The sequence below is a fragment of the Phyllopteryx taeniolatus genome, chromosome 5, assembly GCF_024500385.1.
Source record: "Phyllopteryx taeniolatus isolate TA_2022b chromosome 5, UOR_Ptae_1.2, whole genome shotgun sequence".
In the NCBI taxonomy this organism is placed as follows: domain Eukaryota; kingdom Metazoa; phylum Chordata; class Actinopteri; order Syngnathiformes; family Syngnathidae; genus Phyllopteryx; species Phyllopteryx taeniolatus.
The window spans coordinates 16454001-16481476 of record NC_084506.1 but is presented as its reverse complement, the minus strand read 5'-3'; the positions used below and the strand labels follow the sequence as shown (position 1 = coordinate 16481476).

The 27476-nt window shown below is 40.1% G+C and overlaps 2 protein-coding genes across 2 annotated transcripts; one reads left to right on the top strand and one right to left on the bottom strand.

The window, feature by feature from the left end:
* The first annotated feature begins 9675 nt into the window (after nt 1–9675).
* On the top strand, nt 9676–11204 carry LOC133477996 (leptin-A-like). The gene is made up of 2 exons (XM_061773460.1): nt 9676–9954; nt 10863–11204. The coding sequence occupies exons 1-2, from the start codon at nt 9820–9822 to the stop codon at nt 11202–11204; spliced, it is 477 nt and encodes a 158-aa protein (XP_061629444.1). The 5' UTR covers nt 9676–9819.
* Nucleotides 11205–12544: 1340 nt separating this feature from the next.
* Nucleotides 12545–27459, bottom strand: rbm28 (RNA binding motif protein 28). The gene is made up of 20 exons (XM_061773459.1): nt 27094–27459; nt 26430–26576; nt 25086–25207; nt 24939–25014; nt 24643–24735; nt 24498–24569; nt 24112–24205; nt 23422–23651; nt 20891–20954; nt 20712–20821; nt 20567–20640; nt 20362–20497; nt 19165–19229; nt 18893–19051; nt 18640–18789; nt 17719–17793; nt 15487–15565; nt 14221–14356; nt 14035–14149; nt 12545–13723 (listed from the first exon to the last, which is right to left on the bottom strand). The coding sequence occupies exons 1-20, from the start codon at nt 27209–27211 to the stop codon at nt 13583–13585; spliced, it is 2256 nt and encodes a 751-aa protein (XP_061629443.1). The 5' UTR covers nt 27212–27459; the 3' UTR covers nt 12545–13582.
* Nucleotides 27460–27476: the final 17 nt, after the last annotated feature.

Sequence of the window (27476 nt, the reverse complement as noted above, 5' to 3'; positions counted from 1 at the left end):
ATTTTTTCGTGTGTTTTTTGTGTCGGATGTCACGCTTGTGTCCATGTGTGTTTCAGACGATGCAGCAAAAACAAAGTGATGCACATCTGATTCTTTTCGGGTCTTTTTGCGGTCTGGGCTTGCTGTCAGATGTACGTAACCAGGAAGCCCTTACCCCAAAAAGCATCTGCAGAGGATACTTACATCCTGCTTTGTCAGTGATGGCTCCCTCTAGTGGTGCGCGAAAGAATCACTGCCTGTGTACAGTTCGGCTGGATTTAACTGTTTCCGACAATACATCTGCATTTAATTTTTACGAACAGTGTGTTTGTAAGCTTTTATTTATGTGCAATTTCCATTTATTTTTAAGTGCACTATATTTTAATGGAATCATTATGAAGTAGTTTTTTTCCTATATTAATGTGCATTGTTAATGTTCAAACTGCAAAATGTTAAGGCTGATTACAAAAATATGAAATATAACTTTTTAGGATTCAAGCTCGGCCTGATTTTTCTAGGTGGTACTTGGTGTAAAAAGGTATGAGAACCGCTTTCTTACACTATATACAGTATTTTTCCAGAACCCGTTTCGCTCTTGAATTATGTTGTGATAACTCATCCATCCACAAGAGGGCGATATAGCACAAGCGTCTGAATTGGAAAAACATTTTGTCACTGATGCAAAAATATTTTGAGCGCAACTTTGTTTGTTGCATCATAAATTTTCATCATTATAAAACCTAATGATGCATGGAACTGCACATTCCAACACTTATGACGTATATATTATAAATATAACTATATAAATATATATATATACACACACACACACACATACATACACATACCTATACACACACACACACATATATATATATATATATATATATAGTAAGAGAGTGGGGTAATGCTACTTAAATAATTTATTTAAAACAAGGAAATTAACACAATTCATACAAATTAATCATGGTTGACTTCCACCTTGCTTCAAATGATAACTTTTTAAATATTTAATATTTATAACCTTTTGTGCAGCAAAATAGGGTTTAGAACAGTGATTCCCAACCAGTGTGCCGTGGCACATTAGTGTGCCGTGAGAGCTCTTCTTGTGTGCCGTGGGAAATTATCAAATTTCCCTTAATTGGTCAAAATATTATTTATTTACAACAAATAATGTATCTTTGTTCATGTATGCCAGCGACATATAAAGACAGACATAACAAATAAATGCTCTTTTATTAGATGGCAGAAAGTGTATAGTTGACTCGTGTATCCACTTTTTGTGACATTCTTGTTTGCTGACGTGCCGTAAGATTTTTCAAATGTAAAATCTGTGTCTTGGCTCAATAAAGGATGTGAATCACTGGTTTAGAAACAGCTGTTTAGTATAGATGCATTTCAATTTCCATGCAGAATTTTGATAAACATCTTCAAATCCACCATTACAATGACGATTAGCTCTCATTCGAGTGTGCAGGTGTACCTAATATTGTGGCCACATTTTAACCTTGGGAGTGCGTGTGGACTCCCATTCACTCAACAGCATCTCAATGCAATGCACGTCACGAAAAGCTGACTCGAGTCTTTTCCCACCACACATTACAGCAGTAAAACATCACTCAAGTCTCTGGAGGGGGGGGGGGGGGGGGGGGTCAGGGCGGGGGCGGGCGGCAAAGGGGGGCAGTAGGGAGGCGGTGTAGAAGTTCAAAAACATGCCGAATCAGAATTTCCGTCATTTCCGTGACTCACCCGGCCAGGTCCTGCTGAGCGGAATTCCTGCGGAACGCATCTGGAAAAGTAACGTGATGCCGACTGCATCAGCCCCCCACCCAGCACTCACACGATATTCTGCACCCAAAATTGATTATCGTAATTATTGCTTTTTTTTTTTTTTTTTTTTTTGCACCATTCTCCTTCCACCTTTCTCCACTGATTCAAACTATTCAAACACCAAAAGTTAAATAAAAAAAAAAAAAAAAATCAGGGCATGATTAGGGATTGATTTCCACATTCCAATAATTCCACAGTTTCCTGTTCAGCACATTCTCAAAATTCCAACTTTCCAAATTAAATTCCCAAATGTACCTCCTCCTTCCCCATTTCTTTCCCAATTCGAACTTCAGAAATAGTTTGCTCATTCAGAAATTTTGATAACTTTTTTTCCCCACACACTCCCAAAAATTACACCATTTTCACAGTACAATTCCCAAATGAAGAGAGAAAGATACTTTACATATTTACCTCCTCCTTCCTCATTTCTTGACCAATTCAAACTATTTTTAGAATTCCACAGCATTCCAGTTCAACTTTTCAGCATTCACCCACAATTTCTACCCAAACTGCATTGTTTGGTTATTGGATATAATCCTTCAAAAGTGCAGCTTTGTGGAATGGCTGGATGCATTTCTCCTGAAGATGTGACTCACAGGGTCCCACAAGTCACATGACTTATGAATAATTAATGAGCAGTGTCCCGTCCTACCTCAAGAGTTGATTTCCTCGTCATTGATCCTCCTTTTTGGCTTGTAAATATGCTGCAAGGCATGAAATAAACAGAATAGGGTTCAAAAGATTAGTAGTTGTTCTTTGGAAACGTTAATTATAGGTAATAGTTTTAATTTCACATTTTTCTTCATAGGAAATCATGTTAAATCAATTTGTCATAAAACCTTTATTTTAATAAAACTAAAAGTTATGTTAATTTCGTAATTTTAAATAAAGGGTGGTCTTTTTTCAAATGACCACCATATTACGAATCATTTTAAATCAATCAAATCGGTACTCACCTAAATGGCGGCCTTTGCTGACTCTGATCCGAAGTGGGGAAAATGCTCAAATTTGGTTTGATGGTCGGTGTGGGTGTACACCACTTAAGGATTTGCAATGGCACATTTTGACAGGTTTAACATTGACGATTATCAGCCCCAAGTCTTTTCCAACAAGATGAGGGAGGGAAAATACCTCTAAACACACTCCACACCGTAGGATGATTGCTCAGGATAATCTTTGAGAGAGATGCATCAATTAAGCCTTTGGGTGGAAATGCTCAAATGTGGCCCGATTATCGGTATATGTGTGCTCTGCTTAATATTTCAGAATTTCGGACTGACCATTTTCCGAGAAGATTGGGGAGAAAAAATACGAAACACTCTTCACACCCCACACCACAGGATAATTACTCAGGATAATCTTTCACAGACATTCCATAATCAACCCTTTGCAAAATTTGATCTGATGGTGGTGGAAATGCTGAGATTGGGTCCGATTATCGGTATGCGTGGACCGAGCTTTTACCTTGAAGTGGTTCCTGTTAGTGATGTCACATTCTGGCAGGCAAAAAACGAAAACAAAAATAAAATTCCTTGGTAAGAAACATTTTAGTGAGCGGCAGCTGTTATTAATCCCAGATGTCAGCGTTTATAACCCAGTTTGTTGCTGGCACAGAAGTCTCTCTTTTCTTTTTTTCTTTCTCAAACGTCAGCATCCAGTTCATTCCTCTATGTTTTTGCTTTCATGAATAATAGATGATTCCCGGTGAAGTTTAAAGTGGAATTAAACTCTGCCACCGCTTGACTCTCATTCCCAGAAACGTGTCCTTTACAGTACCTTTTCTCGTCAAGTTCCTTGATAACGTCACATTTCTGCTCGAGCTAAGCGCGTTATTAAAGGCGACGTGCGATTTTTACGAGACCTCTGTTTTCTATCCCCCTCGGTGTGCGTGTGTGTGAGGTATGCAGGCTTTACAGTAAATTACCATGAGAGAAACCTAAAACAAACAACCGTAACAGGAATATTTGTTTTTTGTTATTTTTTTAAGTTCCCATAAGACCTCCTTGAAGACACATGGCTCTCTTTTGGCCTTTTTTTTTTTCTTTTCTTCTTGACGCATCTGTGTCACAGCATGGACACTCGTCCAAGAATAGCAACTCTGGATGATGAGAAGATAATGGGAGAAACGCAGTGCAACCAAGCAAGCGCAAGGCCTCTTGAGTAATATTTCGGGGGCAAATTGATTTTTTTGGGGGGGTTGTTCATCTGCTCCTCATTTACACTCGAAATAGGCCCAATTTGGACAGTTTCATTTAGGGGTGCACTCTTTTATGTTGCCAGTGGTTTAATTAAATTTTTACTGATCACTTCAATTGCAATAAATAATCATCATTAGTATATATTACTTCATCATCCAGCACTGGCCCAACTAACAAAAAAACGAACGCCTCACTTGAAATAAATGCCTTCTTTCTATACTGTATATTATTTTATTTTAGTAACATTATTTGTAGAACATTACAATAATATATGCAATAAATTATGATAAAACTTAAATAATAAATAAAATCCTATTCTCTGATCACCACATTTCCTCTTGTAAATCTAAAATACAATAAAAATGTAGGTTAAAAAAAATATAAAACTGCATTCATGCAAATAAAGGCTTTCACTCTAAATAACAAAATGGGGGGGGGGGGGGGGGGGGGGGAACTAACATTTAATTCAGCTAGAATGTATTTTAGAGTATTTCAACGGTAGTCTAATGTCTGTGTGCACTTCAAAATGATCAAAAACTCACTGATTCCTATTCCAGGGTTCCACGCTTACAAAATGAACACCTCACCTCAAATAAATGGCTCTTTACTAGTATATTATTTTACATCCGTGATCTTATTTTTGGAACATTACAGAAACATATGTAGATGTTTAAACTCACTACATTTTCTAATAGCTTGTTATTGTTTTTCACCATTTTTTTCATTCATTATTTTTCTAATAATTTGCCTCTTCCAGGACTCTCTGAACTGAGTTTTGTAGTCAAATGTGGCGAAAAAGGGGGTTGGAATGTTGAAATACCATTATGCTGAAAAAGACAACGTAAAATAATTATTTGGATTAAAATACTGACTGCATTGTCTAGACACGAGTTATGAATTTTTTTTACATTGCGTGTACTCCTTTTACATTGCGTGTACTCCCTTTTGTTTAATTTTGTAATAAATTGCCCACAAACTAGACTTTTTTTTACTCTTTTTATAAAGCACTGTGTGTTGTTAAATAAAAAATATTTTCTTAAAATTTTAATTGTCCTGAAAAAAGACAATCTATATTTTTGCTCAAATACTATTCTAAATAGTGATTTCAATATTAATAGAAACAGTAGTTGTATGCTTTGCTAAACAAACACTACTGACCTGCTGGCTGGCATTGGGCAATATTTGGAATGAGCAACGGAGAACACCTCACCAGGAAGGCGTCCGGGAGACGTCCGAATACGATGCCCCAGCCACCTCATCTGGCTCCTCTCGATGTGGAGGAGCAGCGGCTCTACTCAGAGATCCTCCCGGATGACCGAGCTTCTCACCCTATCTCTAAGGGAGAGCCCGGACACCCTGCAGAGGAAACTCATTTTGGCCGCTTGTATCCGGGATCTTGTTATTTCGGTCACGACCCACAGCTTGTGACCATAAGTGACCATAAGTGACCGTAGGAACGTAGATCGACCGGTAAATCGAGAGCTTCGCCTTTCGGCTTAGATCCTTCTTCACCACAACGGATCGATACAAAGTCTGCATCACTGTAGACGCTGCACCGATCCGCCAGTCGATCTCCCGTTCCATTCTTCCCTCACTTGTGAACAAGACCCCAAGGTATTTGAACTCCTCCACTTGGGCAGGATCTCATTCCCGACCTGGAGGGGGCACGCCACACCCTTTTCCAACTGAGGACCATGGTCTCAGATTTGGAGGTGCTGATTCTCATCCCAGCCGCTTCACACTCAGCTGCGAACTGCTCCAGTGAGAGTTGGAGGTCACGGCTTGATGAAGCCAACTGATCCACATCATCTGCAAAAAGCAGAGATGCAATAATGAGGCCACCAAACCGGACCCCCTCTACGCCTCGGCTGTGCCTAGAAATTCTGTCCATAAAAGTTATGAACAAAATCGGTGACAAAGGGCAGCCTTGGTGTCGTCCAACCCTCACAGGAAACGAGTCCGACTTACTCCCGGATGTGCGGACCAAAATCTGACTCTGGTCGTACAGGGACCGAACAGCCCGTATCAGGGGGTTCGGTACCCCATACTACCGAAGCACCCCCCACAGGACCCCCCGAGGGACACGGTCGAACACCTTCTCCAATTCCACAAAACGCATGTAGACTTGTTGGACGAACACCCATGCACCCTCGAGGACCCTGCTAATAGTGTAGAGCTGGTCCACTGTTCCACGGCCAGGACGAAAACCACATTGCTCCTCCTGAATCTGAGATTCGACTTCCCGACGGACCCTCCTCTCCAGCACCCCTGAATAAACCTTACCATTGAGGCTGAGGAGTGTGATCCCCCTGTAGTTGGAACACACCCGGAGGGTGTGTTCCAAAGGGGGACCACCACCCCAGTCTGCCAATCCAGAGGCACTGTCCCCGATGTCCACGCGATGTTGCAGAGGCGTGTTAACCAGGACAGCCCTACAACATCCAGAGTCTTGAGGAGCTTTTTAACCACCTCGGTGACCTCAACCCCAGAGATAGGAGAGCCCGCCTCAGAGAACCCAGACTCTGCTCCCTCATGGGAAGGCATGTCGGTGGAAATGAGGAGGTCTTCGAAGTATTGTCCCCACCGGCTCACAATGTCCCGAGTCGAGGTCAGCAGCGCCCCATCCCCACTATCCACATTGTTGATGGTGCACTGCTTCCCCCTCCTGAGACGCCGGATGGTGGACCCAGAATCTCCTCGAAGCCGTCTGGAAGTCTTTCTCCATGGGCTCACCGAACTCCTCCCATGCCCAGGTTTTTGCTTCAGCGACCACCAAAGCTGCATTCCGCTTGGCCAACCGGTACCCATCAGCTGCTTCAGGAGTCCCACAGGCCATAAAGGCCCGATAGGACTCCTTCTTCAGCTTGACGATATCCCTCACCGTTGGTGTATACCAACGGGTTCGGGGATTGCCGCCACGACAGGCACCAACCACTTTACGGCCACAGCTCCGGTCGGCCGCCTCAGCAATGGAGGCGCGGAACATGGTCCACTCGGACTCGATGTCCCACGCCTCCCCCGAAACATTCAAAGTTCTGTCGGAGGTGGGAGTTGAAACTCCTTCTGACAGGGGATTCCGCCAGACGTTCCCAGCAGAACCTCACAATACGTTTGGGCCTGCCACGTCGGACCGGCATCTTCACCCACCATCGGAGCCAACTTACCACCAGGTGGTGATCAGTTGACAGCCCATGGGAAGGGAGACCCACGTTACCCTTTCAGGCTGTGCCCGGCCGGGCCCCATGGGTGCAGGCCCGGCCACCAGGCGCTCGCCTTCGAGCCCCACCTCCAGAGAGGGGCCCTAATATTTATTAATTTAATACAAATGTTTAGCGCAAAAGTGGTCTAAGTCCAAATGATGTTCACTTATACTAACACACAGCTAACCAACTACCATTTCCAAGATGGTCGTTTTGGCTGTGTATACTAACATACAGACAAAACGACCATCTTGGAAATGGTAGTTGGCCAAGTGTTGCTGATGAATCAGAAAAAGTGCAGTGCAAAATTAATTTTCTCTATTAATTATTTAATTTAACTTAAAAATGACCAAAATGGAGTTAGACTACTTTTATTATCATTGGGCTATTTTTGGTACACCAAAACAAACAACTGTACTTAAATAACGGTTAAAAAAAAAAAAAAGGATGACTAATAACTACTTTTACGAGTGTTTAACAAGAGCATCCGTATTTCTACTTAAGTACTGAGCGTGAGTACTTATGCCACCTCTGTAAACTTGTTGTATTTGAATGCATTTTTGTCCGGTGACTCAAATACAGCAGGTTGATTGTTGCAAAAAATAATAATGTTTAAAAAAAATAAAATAAAAAAAAGGCTATTGCATATGTAAACATGCATATGATGCGATTGGATGGGAAGAGGAAGGTGAGGGGATGGACAAAGGGAACGGGGGGTCGGGGAAAGTGATGAGTAAGAGGTGACTCAACATCCCATCACTATAAGACACGCCGATGGTGGCCCAACAGTGGACACACTCACCAAGCAAAGGTAAGCACAACTTTCCTCCACAATGTAGCCTATGGGTTTCTTTATGATTGGATGTTGGTTTGATGCATAACAAGACATTTTCATGAGCAACTTTGGTATGAATATTATAATTAATAATTATTATAATAATATAAGATATGAATATTTGTTTGTCATAGCAATTATTTTCATCGATTTATGTGGACAAAGAAGGATTGTGATTCGGTGCTTTGATTGCTAATTGGCCCAATCAACCTGATTCCACTGCTTTAAAAAAAATATATATATTTTTTATTATTATTATTACCTAATATTCAATGCAATTAAAAAACAAACTTTCCTTAGCTTTATCGTACTGTTTTTTCCCCTAAAGTGTCTTCCAAGAACTCAGTACTGAATTTTGGTCTTTTTTATCTACCTTGTTGCTTTATCTTTCTGCATTATTTTCCTTTTGCTTAAATAAATTTAAGTATTTTTAATAAATAGTGGAAGTTTAAAAACGTTTTAGCCCTTTTTATGTACTTTGTGTTGTTAAATACATATTTCTTAGGTAGTAAATACAAATACTAAAGAAAGATATAAACAATCAAAGACATAATTATTGCTGCGAAAGTAAGATCTGTTTAGTTTTTTAAATTAGTTTTTTAGTCCTTAGAACATACAACAAAATTAGTTTATTAAATTAACTAAGAAAACAAACGAGTATTACAATATAACAATACTGTAAAAGTACTAGCCATTTCATTTTTGCTGCTGCTAGCTTTATCTGATTTCATCTTATTTTTATATATTTATTATATAGCATTCACAATAGGCGGCACGGTGGCCGACTGGTTAGAGCGTCAGCCTCACAGTTCTGAGGACCCGGGTTCAATCCCCGGCCCCGCCTGTGTGGAGTTTGCATGTTCTCCCCGTGCCTGCGTGGGTTTTCTCCGGGCACTCCGGTTTCCTCCCACATCCCAAAAACATGCATGAATTGGAGACTCTAAATTGCCCGTAGGCATGACTGTGAGTGTGGATGGTTGTTTGTTCCTATGTGCCCTGCAATTGGCTGGCAACCAGTTCAGGGTGTACCCCGCCTCCTGCCCGATGACAGCTGAGATAGGCTCCAGCACGCCCGCGACCCTAGTGAGGAGAAGCGGCTCAGAAAATGGATGGATGGATAGCATTCACAATAAAACCAGCAAATAGTAGATATAAACAAAAACATTTATAAAAAACAAGAGTATTCAATTTGCTTAATTAAAAAAAATATGTACCTCATGTCTTATAAATATTATATATATATATAAATAAAAAAATCGTACAAATAAATTATAATATATATACATATAACATTATAATTAACTATATATAAATATAAAATAATGACTAAAGAATAGGTACTATTACTAGTCTCATCAGCACAACAATACTGCAAAATTCTTTTAAATTAAAATCATACATAATCCCTAAAAAAAAAAGGCAAATTTTTATTAAAGTTATGAAATATACAAAAAATACTGCGATTGATAATCATATGATGGTGAAGGTCTTGAGACTTTTTCTTCATTTTCCCATAAATAATGCATGAGTCCTAGTGAAAAGGAGGGAATCCAAGTAACATTTAGCCTGGGCGGAAGCGGTCGATCTTTGTACCTAACATTTATTTGGAGGAATCTCAAATATTTGCACACACAATCAAACCACATTGCGTCAATGAGTGGAAGGAAGTGAACAGTTATGTTGGTTGAGGCGGGGGAAGTACACAAAAGACTTGAATTCTAACACTGTTGGCATTTCTCCAGGGATCCGCAGCAAAAAAAAACCCAAAAAAAACACAATGGACTGCATCACCTTAGCCGTCCTGGTGTCCATCTCGCAAGTGTGGGGTGCGGCCACGGCAGCCCCCATGCCAGTGAAGTTCAAAGTCAAGTGGATGTCCGAGCAGCTGGTATTGAAGCTAAAAAAAATCCAGGTAACAGCTACAGTCAGTCTAGACCTTTTTATGTTTGCAAACAATAGGTGACGGTATGCGTAATTCCAGCTAGCACAGGGGTGTCAAATTCATTTTTGTCTCAGGCCACATTGGAGTTACGTTTTCCCTCAGGGGGACGTTATGACTGTGAAACCATAAAAAAAGTTTAATCGCTTCATCATTTTATTACATATTAACAACAGAGTCATGGAAAAATTGTTTTTAAATCTGAGGGTCAAGGGTAATAGTTTCTTCTACTATTGTTCAAGTTACTGTAAAAAGGGGTTTGGTAATCAAACATAAAAAGAGCTTGCTATATCTCAATGTTATTTATTAATTATATCAATTTAAAATTTTGGTATAGATTTTAGTCAGAATCATGGAAGTTGACGCATATGAGTTGCTTTCGCGGGCCACATAAAATGATGCGGCGGGCCAGATCTGCCCCCTCGGGCCTTGAGTTTGACACCTGTGGGCTAGCAGAAGAACTGGTTGTGTGTGGGGTTGCATCGCCAGATGTGTACTCCGAAAGGTTTAGGTTCGAGCTGCAAGTATTATTCGAATAACTCAAATAATTTGGTCACGAAAAAAAGTCAAAGCAAAACCTGTTCTTTTCTCCTTTTAAGTTTTTTTTTTTAAATGTGCATCGGGTCACATTGACCAATGAACATTTGAGCCACTGAGAGGCGCCACTCTTTTTCGACCACCATAATGAAAGAATCACTGCCTAAGTTCAGTTCAATTGTAATTAACTTTTTGTACTGGCAGTTGGCGTATATACTGGAAAACGTAAATGGCAATGAATGAGTTAAATGAAACATTAAGCAGTTTTTCTTTCATTTTGCCATATTTAAGCAGTAAGTGAGAGTGAAAATGACAAACTTGACTGGTTGTCCTTGGCGTGGCAGGTTCCTGCTGGCATGACGCTGACGCAGCCGTCCGACCAACTGGACGGGCTCTCCTCAGTGGTGGCGCTCCTGGACGGCTACGGCGAGCTCATCTCGGACTCTCCGTACCTGTCGCAGGTGAAGACCGAGATCTCGTCGCTGAAGGGTTCCCTGGCTTCCTTGAAGCAAAGCCGCTGCGGAGGAGAGGCCAAAGCTAACAGGACCTCCGCAGCAGGGGGAGCACTGCAGCGGTTGCAGAGTCAGCGAGGCTTCGTCCTCACCGTCAGCATGGAGGCGCTGGTCAGAGTCATGGAGATCCTCACTCGGTTGCTCTCGAACATGGAGAACCTGGACAAATGCTGAGAGACTGAAACATGCATGTTAGGTTTGTTGAAGACTCTAAAACAGGACTCTACTCCCCCCACCCCCCCCAAAAAAAATAAGTATGCAATGGCCAGTTTGACATTTTTCACCTTTAATTTATTGAACATACTAAAAACCAATCCATCATTGATGGTGAAGTTATGCTAAGCAAACAAAGGTGTCCCAAAATTCACTGTACACTTCATTTTTTATTTTTAAATTTCATTTCAGCTATCATTCGGACAGGCCAGCAGCAGTTCACAGTTTAGGCTTTTATCACTCTCTGAAGAATCTGTTAAATCGAGCTTTTGTTGATGCCGAGTTCCAGTGCAGCCCTCTGGGTACATTTTCTCTGGATTTGCACATAAGCCTGCTCGAGAGGTTCAGTGTTTCATCAATTGTGGCAGGCCTTCAGCTGCGTAGTTTGTCAAGAACAGAAGCTGTTTCAAGAAATTTGTCATGAATAGCATAAATTGTATACTACGCGACAGCGATGAAGTTTTTCAAGCTGGCGCAGAACCGCAGTCGAGGAAAGAAACGTTTTTGCAACACTTATCCAATGTCAATGCACTAGCCCTGGGCAACGGAATGCTATGCTTACAAAAACTGCAAAATCTAAGCTCTCAAATGCTGATGCCCTTCTGTCTGCCTGAATAATATCAGAAACAAAATAGAAAAAAGGAATTATATAGTGACTTTTGGGACACGCAGTATTGCTTTTTTATTTTTTTACATTAAAATAAACAGTGGTGAAGCAAAAAGTGGATTTTTCTGAATTTTGGCATCCTTCACAAACATGGACAATTTAGTCTTCAATGAACCAAACATGCATGTTGGAATATGGAAGGAACCCAGAGTACCCGCAGAAATCCCATGCAAGCACAGAGAAAACGTAAACTCCACACAGGAAGGCTGCAGTGCGGATTCAAACCCAGAACCTCAGAACTTTGAGGCAGATGTGCTAACCACTGGGTCTCCACAACTCTTATTTAAATACTGGGATTTTATGTATGTCACCAGCTCTTCCAATACTGCTATTTATCGCCTTCAAATGTGCATTTTGTATATTTTTGTACTGTATTTGCCTTTTATAAAAACTATTTAAGGAAAAATAGGTGGAATAAAGTGCCACTTTTTCAATTCAACTGTTGTGATCCATCCATCCTTCCATTTTCTCTTTTTCTTTTTACCTTTTAGAGGGAGTTTCCATAGTTTCCACATTGTTGCGTGTGACAAGAAAGAAGCCTGTCATGTTGGCAACTTTAGACCTAATTTATGTGGTTCCATGCTGTAATTGTTTTTTTTTTTTACAGATATATGAAGCCATGCAGTTTGACGGCTCATTTAAAAAAATACAAAGTTTTATTAAATATAACATTTGACTAATGGGACACATTTTCACATCATCTTAAAAAAAACAAAAAACATTCTATTGTGTCTATAGAAGTTGATGCAAGTTAATGTTGGGAGGGAAAATCTATTTCAGAGATTGTTTGGTATCAGGAGAAAAAAAATGCAAATACAAACTCGTTTTGAATAATGTCATTGTCATTTATAAGCAAAGGCGAAAAAATATTTAGGAAAAACAGAAATCAGATTTTTTTGACATATTCACACATAGGCACGATGGACGACTGGTTAGCACATCTGCCTCACAGTTCTGAGGACCGTGGTTCAAATCCCGGCCCCGCCTGTGTGGAGTTTGCATGTTCGCCCCGTGCCTGCGTGGTTTTTCTCCGGGTGCTCCAGTTTGCTCCCACATCCCAAAAACATGCAGGGTAGGTAAATTGAAGACTATAAATTGCCCATAGGTGTGAAAGTGAGTGTGAACAGTTGTTTGTTTCTATGTGCCCTGCGTTTGGCTGGCGACCAGTTCAGGGTGTACCCCGTCTCTCGCCCGAAGATAGCTGGGATAGGCTCCAGCACCCCCGTGACCCTAGTGAGGCTAAGCGGAACGGAAGATGAATGAATGAATATTCGCACCTAATTCAGAGTCTTCATGAACCTGATGTGCATGTTTGGGAATGTGGGAGGAACCCCACTTACATGCAAACTCCACACAAGCACACCAGAGCTGGGATTCAATGAGCAAACATCAGAAGTGTAAGGCAGATGTGCTAACCACTTGTGCACCTTGCTGCAAACACCTATCATCTTGCAATAAAAGTCCACTGTCAAATTGAGTAGACAATTGTAGAGCCAATTGATTTAATAGTTTAAAAAAAAAAAGACAGACTAGATGTAAAAACACTTATTTCGGTGGCAGGGAGCGCCACAATAGTTTAACATGAGGTTCATACAAATATGGTGTACAATGATAACACCTAACCACTGAATCAGCATCTTGGGATAGATGCTAAATGTCCAAATAAACAAGTTTAGTTATCAAACCACTTGCTTTTTCTCATAATGGAGCTTTTCTCACTCCTGGAGAGAAGTTTCTTCTTGTACTGCTCCACTAGGCTGTCAAAACGATCACCGTCCCTATTCCTCGAATGCCTCGTTGCTCCTTTAGCGTTCTGGGAGAGAACACAGTAACACACAATACGTTTACTTACGTACAACATATTATTATTACAAAATCAAATAACTGATTCTGATTTATGAATGTAGAAACTTTGCAGATTCACACTGTAGCATTTACTTAAAGGTCCTGTGTTTTGCCTATTTAATTACACCCCTGTATAGTGACTCTCCAACATGGACTTGCAGTCTAAAAGTGTCAATTTCATTTCAACAAACACCTTGGCTTTGTCATACAAGTGTCTAGAAAATGCCCATATATATATATATATATATATATATATATAAAATAAAATGATGTGTAAACCTGGTTTCTTGTCTCGGTGGGCTTCTCCATTTTCCGCGTTTGCCAGTCTCTCTTGCTTCCTCCACGCTGCGCTTTCTTGGGGGGCGGAGCCTTTTGCTTCCCTTTGTCGCGCATTCTGGAAGAGTCCAAAAGCTCGTCATGATTCAAACTCTTCCGTCTGTCAATCACTTACCACCACACCAGTACCTGATCTTGGGTCCTCGGTGGGACGGGAAGGCCAGCACCTTCCTCCGCTTCTTTCCATTCTCCAGGTCTACGTGCTCCACCTCGGGCTTGGTCTGGAAGCCACAGTGCTTGCTTGGCCTCTGTTTGGCGTGAGGAGCTGATGATGAACACACAAAAGCAGATTGAGCAGGGCCGAGAGAGGAAAATGACAGTATGACCATTGGACAAAAGTGGCCATGACAACTACAGTTGGTGAAAATGCTTGAAAATATTAATATTTGTACAATGTGTGTCCAATGATTAGAGGTCCAAATAGTTTTGCAGGTCATTTACAGACTGTGATTTGTGCATTAGAAAAGGTCTCTTACTTAATCAAATCAGTAATTGTCTCAAAACTTGTGCGCAAATTGTCTACATACAAACAGATACATATTTTGTAATGATTACTACTTTTGAATACCCTGTGTTTTATTTTGTATGACTGGTTTTGGTTTTATATTCATTCAAGTGGTTTTATAGACTATAGATATAAAGGGAACCCAGCGATTCACAGGACACAGGGACTGAGCTAGACCGTAAATAGTGAAAACCCTTGGATAAAGCACGCCCATTATAAAGTGCTGTGGAAAAGCCCCCCTTATCAAATTCTTTTTTTATATATTTGTGCATTGTTTCCCCATTTTAATGTTTAAGATCATCACACGGATGTAAATTGCATTGGAAAAAAAATTTAAATAAGAGGGGATAATCCGCCAATAAGTGTTTTCAGGATTGCCCACTAACCCCCCAACATTTTTAAATATAAATAAACAAATAACAAATAAACAAATAAATAAATGTGCAAATAGGTGAATCCGCTGGTGCCGAACCGCGAGTATGCAACAATAAGAATAGTTTTATAGATTTGTTTTCTATATTATGTATTTTATATACCACTATTTATTTTTTACATACAGATACATATTTCAATACCGTTCTTCTTAAATAAAATGTATTTTACATTCTATTTAATATTCTTCAAATTCCTTTCTCCTTTCATTTGTATTTGTTTTAATTTTTATATTATTTTATTTCTATCTTTTAATATAGTTTGAAGTGTATTAAAATACACATTTTAATACTTTCTCCTTTTGTTTATTGTTTAGTACTTCTAGTTATGTATATGCACTGTATATAATTTTTATTTGTACTGTATATTTAAAAAATATGTCTGAATATGAATATTATGTTACCCTTTTTCACTGGTTTATTAATATATTTTTATCTAGGACACAGTTTTACTTCTACCTCGGTTGGTTTCTTTCCAATCTCTGCTCTTCTGAGGCATCACATTGTCTTTTCCACCTTGCTGTTTCAAATTATGTTCCTGAAGAAATAATAAAAAAAAAAAAAAAGTCATATAATTTTAAGTTAAACAGGGTCTAAAGCAGGGGTGCCCAATACGTCGATCGCGATCTACCAGTCGATCGCAAAGGTAGTGTGGGTAGATCGCGTCATGCAGATGTACACAGACAGGCATGCGCAGGCGCACACAACGGCGCCTTCCCTGCAAGCTAGTGAGTTATCGTTTAATTTAGAAACTAAACTTAAGGGGTAAAAATGTGTGAGGGCGCTGGACCAAGTTAAAAGACGAAAACGTACCACTTCCATACGGACTATTTTTTTACGATGTCACTTTCAAAGTCCGTTTGCCTCATCTCCCTGTCCAACATCGCTATTCCGAAAAAAGGAAACGTGAAGCGGCATTTTCGGACTGTGCATAAAAACTATGACATTGACTTCCCACCGAAAAGCGAGCTGAAAAGGAAAAAGGTAAAGGAATTAAAATCCCAATTGTCCGGGCAGCAATAATTTTTCATGCAGCGAACTTCAAAAGCAAAGGCAGCCACCGAAGCTTCATTCCAGGTGAGCCACTTAATCGTTAAGAACAAGAAATCCTTCCAAGATGGCGAGATGGTGAAAGAGGCATTCGTTGAAGCAGCGGACTCGTTGTTCCAAGACTTTAAAAACAAAGCGGAAATACTGTCCTCGATCAAAGCTCTCCAACTATGATGAATGACAGTCACACGGCGCTGTGAAACCATAGCTGAGGATCTGACCCAGCAACTTTGGAAGGATATTGCAACCTGTGAGTGCTTCTCACTGCACCTGGACGAGTCTACGGACGTGAGTGACACAGCGCAGTTGTGCATTTTTATTCGGATGGTGTTTTCTGATATGACCGCAAAAGAGGAGTTGTTAACGGTCCCAACCATGAAAGAACACACTCGAGGAGAGGACATATTTCAGTCTTTTAAAAACTTTGAGAAAACTCCATCACCACAGATGGAGCACCTGCGATGGTTGGCCGCTTGAATGGATTTATTGCCAAGTGCAGGGAAGACAACACTTTTCCGGACTTCCTTAATTACCACTGCATAATACACTAACAAGCACTCTGCGCGAAAATGCTCAACATGAAGGAAATAATGGATTTAGCAACGAAGATCGCCTGTTCTATTCGCGCCAGATCTCTTCAAAGACGGCTTTTCCGTGCGCATCTGGATAACGCTGACAGTGATTACTCTGAGTTACTGTTGCACACTGATGTCAGATGGCTTAGTCAAGGGAAATTCCTGCAAAGATTTCGAGACCTCTGTCCAGAGATTAAGGTTTTTCTCAGTGAAGCTAAACACGCACAATATAGCCAATTAAATGATGACCAGTGGCTGCTGGACTTGCCATTTTTAACTGATCTGACCAACATGCTGAATGAACTGAACCTAGAGCTGCAAGAAAAAGATAAAACTATGATCAATATGATAAGCTCAATTAATGCTTTCAAACGAAAAATGCGACATTTCTCCTCATAGCTCCAGCGCCTTGATTTGGCAAACTTCAAAAACCTTGTGTCGGAGTTGGAGACGCAAGGGAAATCATGTGTGCAGCTTGACAGTGTACGCTACACAGAACAGATTGATAACTGTCTGTCAGAGTTTGACAAACGATTTCAAGACTTTGCATTACCCGAGCCAATCGCTACGTTCATGTGCTACCGCTTTCAGGAAGATGATGAGGTTGTTTGACTCGCATCAACAATGGCAACACTCTTTGACCTAAATTCTACTGTTTACAAGCCAATATTGAGCTGAAGTCCAGAGCTCATGGACAGTTCTGGTGCTTACTCACAGAGGAGAAGTACGCCAACATGAAGAAATGTGCAACCTGTTTGACTGCATTATTCGGCTCAACTTATTTATGTGAGTCAGCCTTTTCTCACATGAAGATCATCAAGTCCAAGTACCGTTCCACCATGACTGATGATCATTTGGAAGTGTGCTTGAGGCTAGCTGTCAGCAGCTACTGTCCGGATTATGCATCTCTGGCTGATTCCATTCACTGCAAGTCATCAGCAATTTTATAGTAGGTAGATCATTTTGACTTGGTCATTTTGTAGGTAGCACGCATGTTAAAAAAGTGTGGGCACCCCTGGTCTAAACCTTTAGGGTAAACAGGTTAAAAAGAAAACAAAAATCCCACCTTGCTTTTTTGCCGTCGCATTTCTTTGATCTTGAGCTTGCGGGAATCCTCCAGCGAGAACTCAACGATGGGCCTCTAGAAGATGGCAAACACAAAGTCATAAAACAATACAGTGTTCTACCGCTATATTGTGGTTTATCATTAATGGTCCTGCTATATTATAGATGCTATACTGCCTTAAAATAAAATGTCCAACTTTTTTCACAAAAATCCGATTAGAAAAGAAAAAACAAAAGAAAATGACAATATTCAAAACAAGTTTCGCTTTTAGGATTTCTTTCCTCTGGATTTGCTTTATCTTGAAAACAAAACGAGGGACTACAGATACAAACTCACCTGGCATATTTACATGCAATTGTATGAATATGCTCTGTCTTTTTAAAAATAAATAATAACAACTGTAAAAACACACGTTTTCTAAGTGCTCCGACAGACCAGGTAGAACACAGAACATAAACAAAGAACACCTGAAGATATTAAATTGTAATCATATAAAAACAACAAACAACCACAAATGAGAAGCCCCAGGCTTCTAAATCAATCAATCAATCACACAGGCTTGTTAACTATTTTCTTATAACTATCAAGACCACAGAAGGAACGTTTTTTTTCTTTTTGTTTGTTCTGCTTACAGAAAACGTGAAAATAAAAGGGCTTCCTTTTGTAGAAAACGGCCTTTTCAACACAATACTTCATACATGCTAATAAAACATTTGGCAATTTAACATCAATAAATTAAAAATATTCCAGTTTGTCTTAATATGTAACAACAAAACTGTCACTCAACATAACATGAATAAAAGGTGGTGCTCCCATACAAAAAGTACTTTTGTACAAACAAAATTCAAAAGAATCAAAAGTGGGGAAAAACAAAGTTTTGGGATGCAAAAGAATCAAAAGTGGGGAAATCCAGTGGCAAACCTTGTGACCACCAAAGATGTCCGGGTTGTTGTTGAGGTAGCGCAGCGTGGCCAGAGCATGCTCGTGCGCCGTGAACTGGACAAAGCCATAGCCCAGGGATTGGCCCATCACCTGACCCTTCTCAGGCTTCCTGTCATACATGATGCGACACTGGGGTGTGTGGGTGTATGGGTGGAAGGGGGGGGGGGGGGGCGCGTGAGTAAAATCAAAAATCAACAAGACCGCTCTTTCGTGGACATTTTGCAAAGCTCACCTCTGGCATCCTGATGCTTTTGACGCCGCCGAGTCCACGAAGGCAGAGCGCTCGCAGCTTCGCACTGTCCAAGGATTTTGGCAGGTTGTGGACGCACAGACGATTCTTGGAGACAAAAATGCTGACGTCTCGAAGTTTAGCCCTTTTTATCTCTTCAAACTTCATGCCAATGGCAAAAAAAAAAAAAAAGAAAAGATAAATGAAATTCTACATTAAACGCAATTACCCCCCCCCCCCCCCCCCACCCCCCCATCATCCAAGCGTCCACTCACTCTGGCTCTCTTGATCATGTCTGCTTCAGGCACACTCTCTGCCGCCTTGCTTCCGGCACGGATCACTGAAGGAGGACACAAATTCACAATAATTATGTCTTATTAAGTGTTGTTAATTTGCAAAAAAGGGCTTTCTTCTTTATAATTGTCCTGAATTTCAGTGAATAATGAATTACTCATTTTGGCCAAATTTAGTCATACGCATAAGGTGATTTTATTTTGCATTTGTGTGCAATAAATACACACATTACACATGTACAACTGATATTGCATACAATTGATATATTGTTAGTAAATTGCACGTGTACAAACGTGTATGTGTTTCCATCAACAAAGGTTATGCATATGCAAGTAAGATTTTCTATATATTTAAGGACACTTTAAATACAATTATATAAAAAAAATTATATTATAAATTACATTTACAAAATAAAATTGAAAAATAATTAATCAGCACATTTTAATATGATTTCATTATTAAATGTATTGTTTCCATTTTATTGTATATTTTATAATTAAACGTATTTACAATCAAATATATTTGAGGCCATTATAAATAAATTATTCTCAAATATATTTTAAAACAACATTTTGTATATAAAAATAAAAGCATTTATCAAAAATATATTTAAAAATAAGTAAACAGATCATTTTAAAATTTGAATTCAATTATCAAATGAATTTGTTGAATTTTATTTTTTAATATAACAATTATATTCACATGTATATTAATAAGTGAATTAGATGTCAATATTAATATTTAAAAACAAAAGTACAATATTAAAATATTATATTGAAATATAAAAGGATTATTATATTTTTTATAATTTGAAATATTTACATTATTTTTTTAAAAACATTGGAAATATATTTTAAAATAAAATTGACAAAAGTAGATGAAAAATGTTCAAATAGAAAACAAAAAAATTACATTGTAGTATTAAAGTGATATAATTATATAGTTAAAAACTACATAAAAATGTATTAAATGTACATTATAATACTAACATAATTACATAATAAATATAATTATAAAAGAATATTAAACTTACAATTAAATGAAAAATAAAAGTCCAATAATTACGAAATAATATAATGACAATATAACAGTAACTCGACCGAGAGACGTGGCTATTTGACTTTTGGGTTTGTGTTGTGTTGAAATTCTCCAAAGAGGAGCAGGAGGGAGCAACTCACGTCCTTCTCTGGCCAGATACAAGTTCCTGCTGCCCGTTTGCACTTTGACTTTATTGACCTTCAACTTGGCCGCGTCGTCTCTACTCACGGCGGCCACGATGAGCAGCTTCCTCCCGTCCACTCGGATTCCGTCGGCCTGCACGGGACGATGCCATTAAAACGCAACTAAGCGGCATCAGAAGCGCAAACCGGACACTAATGTTACCTCTGCTTCGTCTTGCGCGGCGGCGATACATCTGTCTGCCGCTTCTTTGGCTTTAAACTGAGCAAAGGCACAACCTGGAGGAAAAGCGCAAAGTCAGGTGAAGAAAATGAACAGGAACGTCCCAGGCGATCACCGCTTGGCTCACCTTTCGAATGTCCCGTGTCTGAATGGATAAGAATCTTGACATATTTCAGTTCTCCGTACTGGAGGAGAGTTTCTTCCAGTCCTTCTTCCTCCGTGTCAAACGACAGATTCCTGGAAAGCGAGAAGAGTTTGACTGCAGAACAACAACAACAAAAACAAGAGCAGAAGAAAAGTGCGAACCTGATGAAAATTGTTCTTCCTTCCTTCACGTCTGACGGGAGCGTCTTCTTTGACTTCTTTTGAGCTGGAACAAATGAACCAAACAAGACATTATGCACTGAATGTCATGCTTTTTAATTGCATTATTTTGCATAGATCTTTTATGATAAAAAGAAAAGGTTTATATTGATGCTTATCATTTACAGCTTAACTTTCCATGGAAATTTACCACCCCAAGAATCAAGAATTACAGCGCACTGTTTTGAGGGGGCGGTCCTGTCTTGTGCAAATCAGCCAGTGCTCACCCGTGTCGACGTTGAATATGCTTTTGTTACCATGGCAACCGGAGACAGCCCAAGATGCTTGTGACAAGTCAAGCGGCAACTACTCAGAAAATAGCGAGCATCCTTAAAAGCTGTAAAAGTGTGGATTGTGTTTTCATACGTGGAGGCACCACTTCACAAGAAAACCCACTAAATGACACTTAAAAATGCTCTATTTCATCATTTTTTTGGTTGTTTTATTTCATTTTTTCCCCATTTGTTTTTGTTTTTTAGCTTCAGAGCAAAGGGATAGGTCACTACATTGACACATAAATAAACTTTGTATGCTGTAAGACAAAACAAAATGCATGTTATATCTTGATTGCTTTTTCCATGTTTGTGTTTGCATATAATTGCCACAAGATGGCAGAAAACCATTTTTTTACGATTAGACAAAGACCAAAGAAAAATGAGCTAATAGTTGTGATGTTACGAGATGTGCAGAGTCTTCGTGGCGTATGTCAAATAATTGAGGCGGCGTTTCCGCAAAGCGCATATCGAGACTTGCTTCATTTAGAGGCGTACCCGGAAGTGAGGACGTCCGAAGCCTCGCTGCCCATCTGTACCACATGACTGATTTGGGAAGCGCTTCAGGGTTTGCCGCGAGGTTTGACAGCAATCAAAAACCCTCATGCAGGCTCCATTCAAAATGTCTGTGTGTTTTTTTTTTTTTTAATATAGAGTTGCGGTGGCGGCACGGTGGCCGACTGGTTAGAGCGTCAGCCTCACAGTTCTGAGGTGCGGGGTTCAATCCCCGTCCCCGCCTGTGTGGAGTTTGCATGTTCTCCCCGTGCCTGCGTGGGTTTTCTCCGGGCACTCCGGTTTCCTCCCACATCCCAAAAACATGCATTAATTGGAGACTCTAAATTGCCCGTAGGCATGACTGTGAGTGCGAATGGTTGTTTGTTTCGATGTGCCCTGCGATTGGCTGGCAACCAGTTCAGGGTGTACCCCGCCTCCTGCCCGATGACAGCTGGGATAGGCTCCAGCACGCCCGCGACCCTAGTGAGGAGAAGCGGCTCAGAAAATGGATGGATGGATAGAGTTGCGGTCAGCTCAGTTTGGATAAAGAATGTGTATTTTATATAGGCTAATAGAGTTTGAAGGGTGTTGACAGCAGAGTTTGGACATAGCTTGGACAGTAGATAGCGATCAATTTACTCCTCGGAATCCTTGGAAAGGGGCTGCTGGCCCGGCATCCTGGTCTAATAGCCAAGCCGTTGCACTCCCTCTTAACCAGGGGTATGGTGGTCGCCTGAGTTCAAACCCAAAGCAAGACTGCACCGCATAAAGAACTATCATTGAGGCTTATCAATTACATTTGTTTACCAAAAACTGCATTTTCCACCATTTCTTATTTTATTAATGGAGAAAGTATTTATTGTGTTCACAGAAAGTAAGGTAAAATAAAACCTCACTGGGAGAGGAGAAATTACTGTACCCCAATTTAAAAATCTTGCCCTTGAATGAATCACTCAACACCAAAAATGATGATGAACTGATATTTCTAAATAAGCACTTTCAAAATCCTTTGCCCTCTTAAGCCCATGCCATTTTCCCAATGTGACAGAAAAACATTATACAACCTGCCATACCGGTGATGATGAACATTTTAAGCACACAGAATACGTTAAGAAATCATATATTTTACACTTTATGTTGGGAAATTACTTGGTCAAACATTGTTTTGCAATACATAGTCATTCATAAGAGCCAAAAAGACGCAAAAATGCAACACAGCACATACTGTATGTGGTAAAGCTGCCTGTGATTATTCACATGGCCAGCAGGTGGTTTCATGTGCAATGAAGCATCAAGAAATGAACCATTACTCGAACCAATGGCTGAAGTTTTACGATGCTCCTGAAGCTTCATCTCGCCATCACTAGCTAATAGGCAAATTTGCGAATGCCAAATTGTGAATATGCGGGGATTCACTGTAGTCTTGCTGTTGCTTGAAAATGGTCGATCTTCACACAGCCTATCTGCCAAGTCACGGTTGGAGAAACGATTATGATGGTATTAGGTAAACTGGCTGAATTATGATATCACATTTTGATGAAAATTCAGAAGTACTCACACGGGAAATATGCTGTTGACAATAAATTTACCTAATTTCGTAATTTCCTACTTGAAACCCAAGGTAAGCAATTAAAAAGACCATTTTGCATCATCTGTCATTTGAAATTAATTACAATAGAAACCCTACATGAAGGTGAAGTTGAATACCTGATTGGTCGCCATCGACATCCTCCTCCTCCTCCTCATCGTCGTCTTCATCCTCATCATACTCATCCTCCGTGGCTGTATCAAGGCTAGCATCATCATTTTCGCCCTCCTGGGACACGTCGTTTTCATCCTCCTCTTCATCACTGTCTTCTTCTTCATCATCATCATCATCATCATCATCATCTGACAGCAACTCCTTCTCCGGTGGTCCACATTTGTTGGGACTGACCCTGTGGCCAATACAGCACAACACACAAACAACATGAGTGACTTATGCATGCTCCACATGACAAGGTTCCACACACCAACAGCCAAGCGGCTTGGTCATGAAGTGCTGTTTTCAGAGTGAAAATTCAATCCTGGCCTTTAGTGTCTTTATGGGTGCATCCTTTTTCTTCACACTCAGGGCAGCTACCACCCAAAGTAATACCTGCTCACCTAGTCACAACACCCGAGCTTTGCCCCCAGTTGTCACAGTAACAAAAGCTGCACTCTGCATTGGCCTCGCACTAGAGGGGGGCTAAGCATCAGCTCATTTGCATGAGACAGAACCACACCCACAAAAGAATTGAGGGGGGGTTGTTCTGCTCTTCTCAAAACTCTGTCTCCGAGGAACTAAAAAGTAATCAATTTTGCCTTTAAACAGTCACTTAAGTTTAATGTCGCACTGTGCACTTTTGAAGCTCGTACTTGTCAGCGACTTGACTCTCTTCCTCGTCCTCATCTTCACCATCAGACTGAGGGTCAGATTTCTTCACAGCAGCGTCGTCACTTGTCGTAGTCTCTGTGGAATAAACAGATGGCAGTAATGTATTTTAGTTTCACGAAGATGGTTTGTCAGCGAGCTAGTCACCATGACGTTACATGTACATAGAGCATGTGAGTTTTTTTTTTATATATTTCTTTCTCCATTAAGCACTTTGTGTTGCACTTTCAATGGATGAAATGTGCAATATAAATAAAAAATTATCAGAGTTAATAATTTACTTTCAGCCACCTGGAAGTACCCTGGTGCCGATTGTTCACACATAATATAAAAAGGTCTGCGGAATTATAAACGTGACACTGATCACTACCTGTGGTGGATGTCTCCTGCATGGCGACATACTTGTCCTTCGGCACAGCCCAGTCGACAGCCACTTGGCGGCCTTAAAATGGAACAGTAAGCCAACATGAATGCATCCTTGTGATATTAAAATATGAGATAAAAATAAGAATTACCTTTAATCTCCTTCAGGTTCATGGTTTGGAGCCCTTTGGCTGCCCCCGACATAGTTTTGAACTGGACGAACGCAAAGCCTCGCATCTTACCATCTGTCGAGCGGGCAAAAGAAGTAAATATGACAAGAAAAACAATAATCCCTTGGCAACTGTATGTGAATAATCTGCTTTTACAAAGAAAAAAAAAAGATACAGCATTTGTGCTGAATGTTATTAGATTGACATGATGCACCTAATATGTTTAGATGAGTACATGCATGTATTCTAACACGCTTGTATGACAGTGAGGCATTTACCAGGTTTAAGAGGTATTTTAGCTTCAAGCACTTCTCCAAACTTGCCAAAAACCTCCATGAGCTCCTTCTCTGAGCACTGCAACACAAAACATTATGTCACGTTACCCCCACACTTCTTACATTTGCTGTGAATGAAGCACGGTGTACCTTAAAACTGAGATTCCTAATGATGAGTCTAGCTTTCAGGGTGTTTTTCCTGATGTTCTTAACTTTCTGCTCAGTTTCTTTGGAAGGCGGTGGCACTGCTTGCACTGCTGCTGCATCTGGCTCTTTTGTCATTGAATATTAGAAAAACATACATTGGATTAGTAGACATACAGTAGTAAGTTCTAGGCTTCACACGATCAGGATTTTTGGGGCCGATCAGCGAGTTTAAAAAAACGATAACCGATCCGATCACAAGATGGAGGAAGGTGTCTATTTAAATGACCTGTTAATTTACTGTATATACTTGTCTACTTAATTGCTCAAAAAAAGTATATTTACAATAAATAATGTATCTTTGTTCCTCTAGTTATGCCAGTGAGGCATAGTGACAGACAGAACAAATGAATGGTCTTCTATTAGATGGCAGGAATTAAATACAGTAATTAATGTATCCACTTTTTGTGACATTTTTGTTTGTTGGTGTGCCGTGAGATTTTTCAATTATAAAATATGTTCCTTAGCTCCCTAAAGTTTGGAAATCGCTGCTCTAGTCAGGTCATGTATTCTAATCAGTCAGGTCAAACCAACATTACAACATGACAGAAATAACGGGTGCTAACTTACTGCAATTAAAACACTTTATTGTTAATTAAATTACTTCACCCACACCGAAACTTCAGAACATGATTCGACAGAACGGCGGCATGTTTACGTCCAACCGTTCGTGGTACCATTTTATTGCCTGCTTGCGAGTAGTCGTATTAAAAGTACGTGAACATACCTCAAGCAAGCCTTAAACGAACGTACTTTCCTGTCCTGAGCACCGGTGACCACCAACACACGATTTCCCCCATTTTATCCTCATAAGATAGTCGGCGCGATCCACTCTTGTTGTCGTCGCCACGGTAACGAGTGTATCCGGTCGCATTTCAGTTGACAAGATAAAGTCCAATGATCGTAAAAAACAGGATGCGGTGGTATCGGAATACAAGATTTTATTGCAGTAGTCTGATTCAAATATACTGTGCATGATGGCGACGCAGAGTAAATGTCCTTTGCGGAGCCGATCAATGATGTCATTGATCGAATCGGCGAATTATGACATTAAAGCCGATCAGCATAAAATGTTAATTATCGGCCGATACCGATAAGGCCGATAAAATCGGTGTAAAGTCTAGTAAGTTCATTAAGTAACCACATACAATGAGGACATTGGAGATAATTTTACCTTTAGAAAAACAACTATTCATAGACATGGACCATTCATAGACATAATGTCTCTCTCGTTTTAAACATCACTTAAAATGTATGTGTGTACTCCGCATGAGGGCTTTTGATGCACACCTGATTTCTTTTTGTCCTTCAGTTTCTTCTTGGCCACCGAAATAGAAAGCTTCTTTCCGTCGTACTCCTTTATGTCTTTCAGCGCTCGCTGTGCATCCTCCTCCATGGCATACGTGACGTAGCCAAATCCTCGACATTTTTCTGCGCCTAGTTCAAATAAAGACAAGACGTGTGATACAACAGAGGAAGCTGTTGTTTTACATGTTGGAAGTAGACTTTCAAAGGGTTGGAAAATTCCTGGAAATTTTCCAGTAAGTTTCCAGTAAATATTGAGGAAATACTCCAAATTGGAAACTTTCCCTAGGAATTATAGGAAATTAGAGCAATATATTGGAAAGGTATCATATTCAAACATAAACATTTAAACAATTTGTTTTGTAATCTGCAGGCATTACAGTACCTTCACTGCTCAAGTTTTTTCAATTCACTCAAGTGTCAAATGATATTGAAAAACTTCGTAAGACACTGTATTTGCATGAAACCTGGTTGCTTTAGTCAGTTTTATATGGAATTTAAACTATATTTAAGATCCTTATTAAGAGCAAACTTTCAATTTTGTAAATTCCTGGTTTATTCCCCTAAATTCCCATGTAAGGTTTCCAAATTTGAAAATTCCCATGATTTCGCAACCCTAGTTAGAAGTTAGGCCAAGGGGGGAATTCACCTTTCTCTCTGACCACGAAGCACTGCTTGACGGGACCAACCTCGGAGAAAATCTCCCCCAGGCGTTCGTTCGAAGCTGACGCCGGTAGCGAGCCGACGAACAGAGTCTGAGCTGGCATGGCTGCTCGAGCTAGCACGCTAATGCTAGCCTTTCTGTCAAGACTTGTTTTTAAAAACACACACACAAATCCGCAACGGTGTGTCTTTCCTACCGATAATGAAATACCGACAGTAATGCATCAAATATACAACACGGTCCTGAAGTTAGAAAAGCGTCTCCAATGTTAAACAGATAAAATCCCTGCAACTAGCACGAATAAAATGCGAGCAGCCATTTTGGAAACCAAACCGAACGGAAGTCGTCATCCGTTCCTTATTCTGCGT

Coding starts and splice junctions, on each gene's coding strand:
- LOC133477996 (XM_061773460.1), top strand. CDS start 9,820: ATGGACTGCATCACCTTAGCCGTCCTGGTGTCCATCTCGCAAGTGTGG. Junction 9,955..10,862: donor TGAAGCTAAAAAAAATCCAG/GTAACAGCTACA, acceptor TTGGCGTGGCAG/GTTCCTGCTGGCATGACGCT.
- rbm28 (XM_061773459.1), bottom strand. CDS start 27,211: ATGCCAGCTCAGACTCTGTTCGTCGGCTCGCTACCGGCGTCAGCTTCG. Junction 24,736..24,938: donor TAAAATACCTCTTAAACCTG/GTAAATGCCTCA, acceptor CCCGCTCGACAG/ATGGTAAGATGCGAGGCTTT. Junction 15,566..17,718: donor TGCGACGGCAAAAAAGCAAG/GTGGGATTTTTG, acceptor TTATTTCTTCAG/GAACATAATTTGAAACAGCA.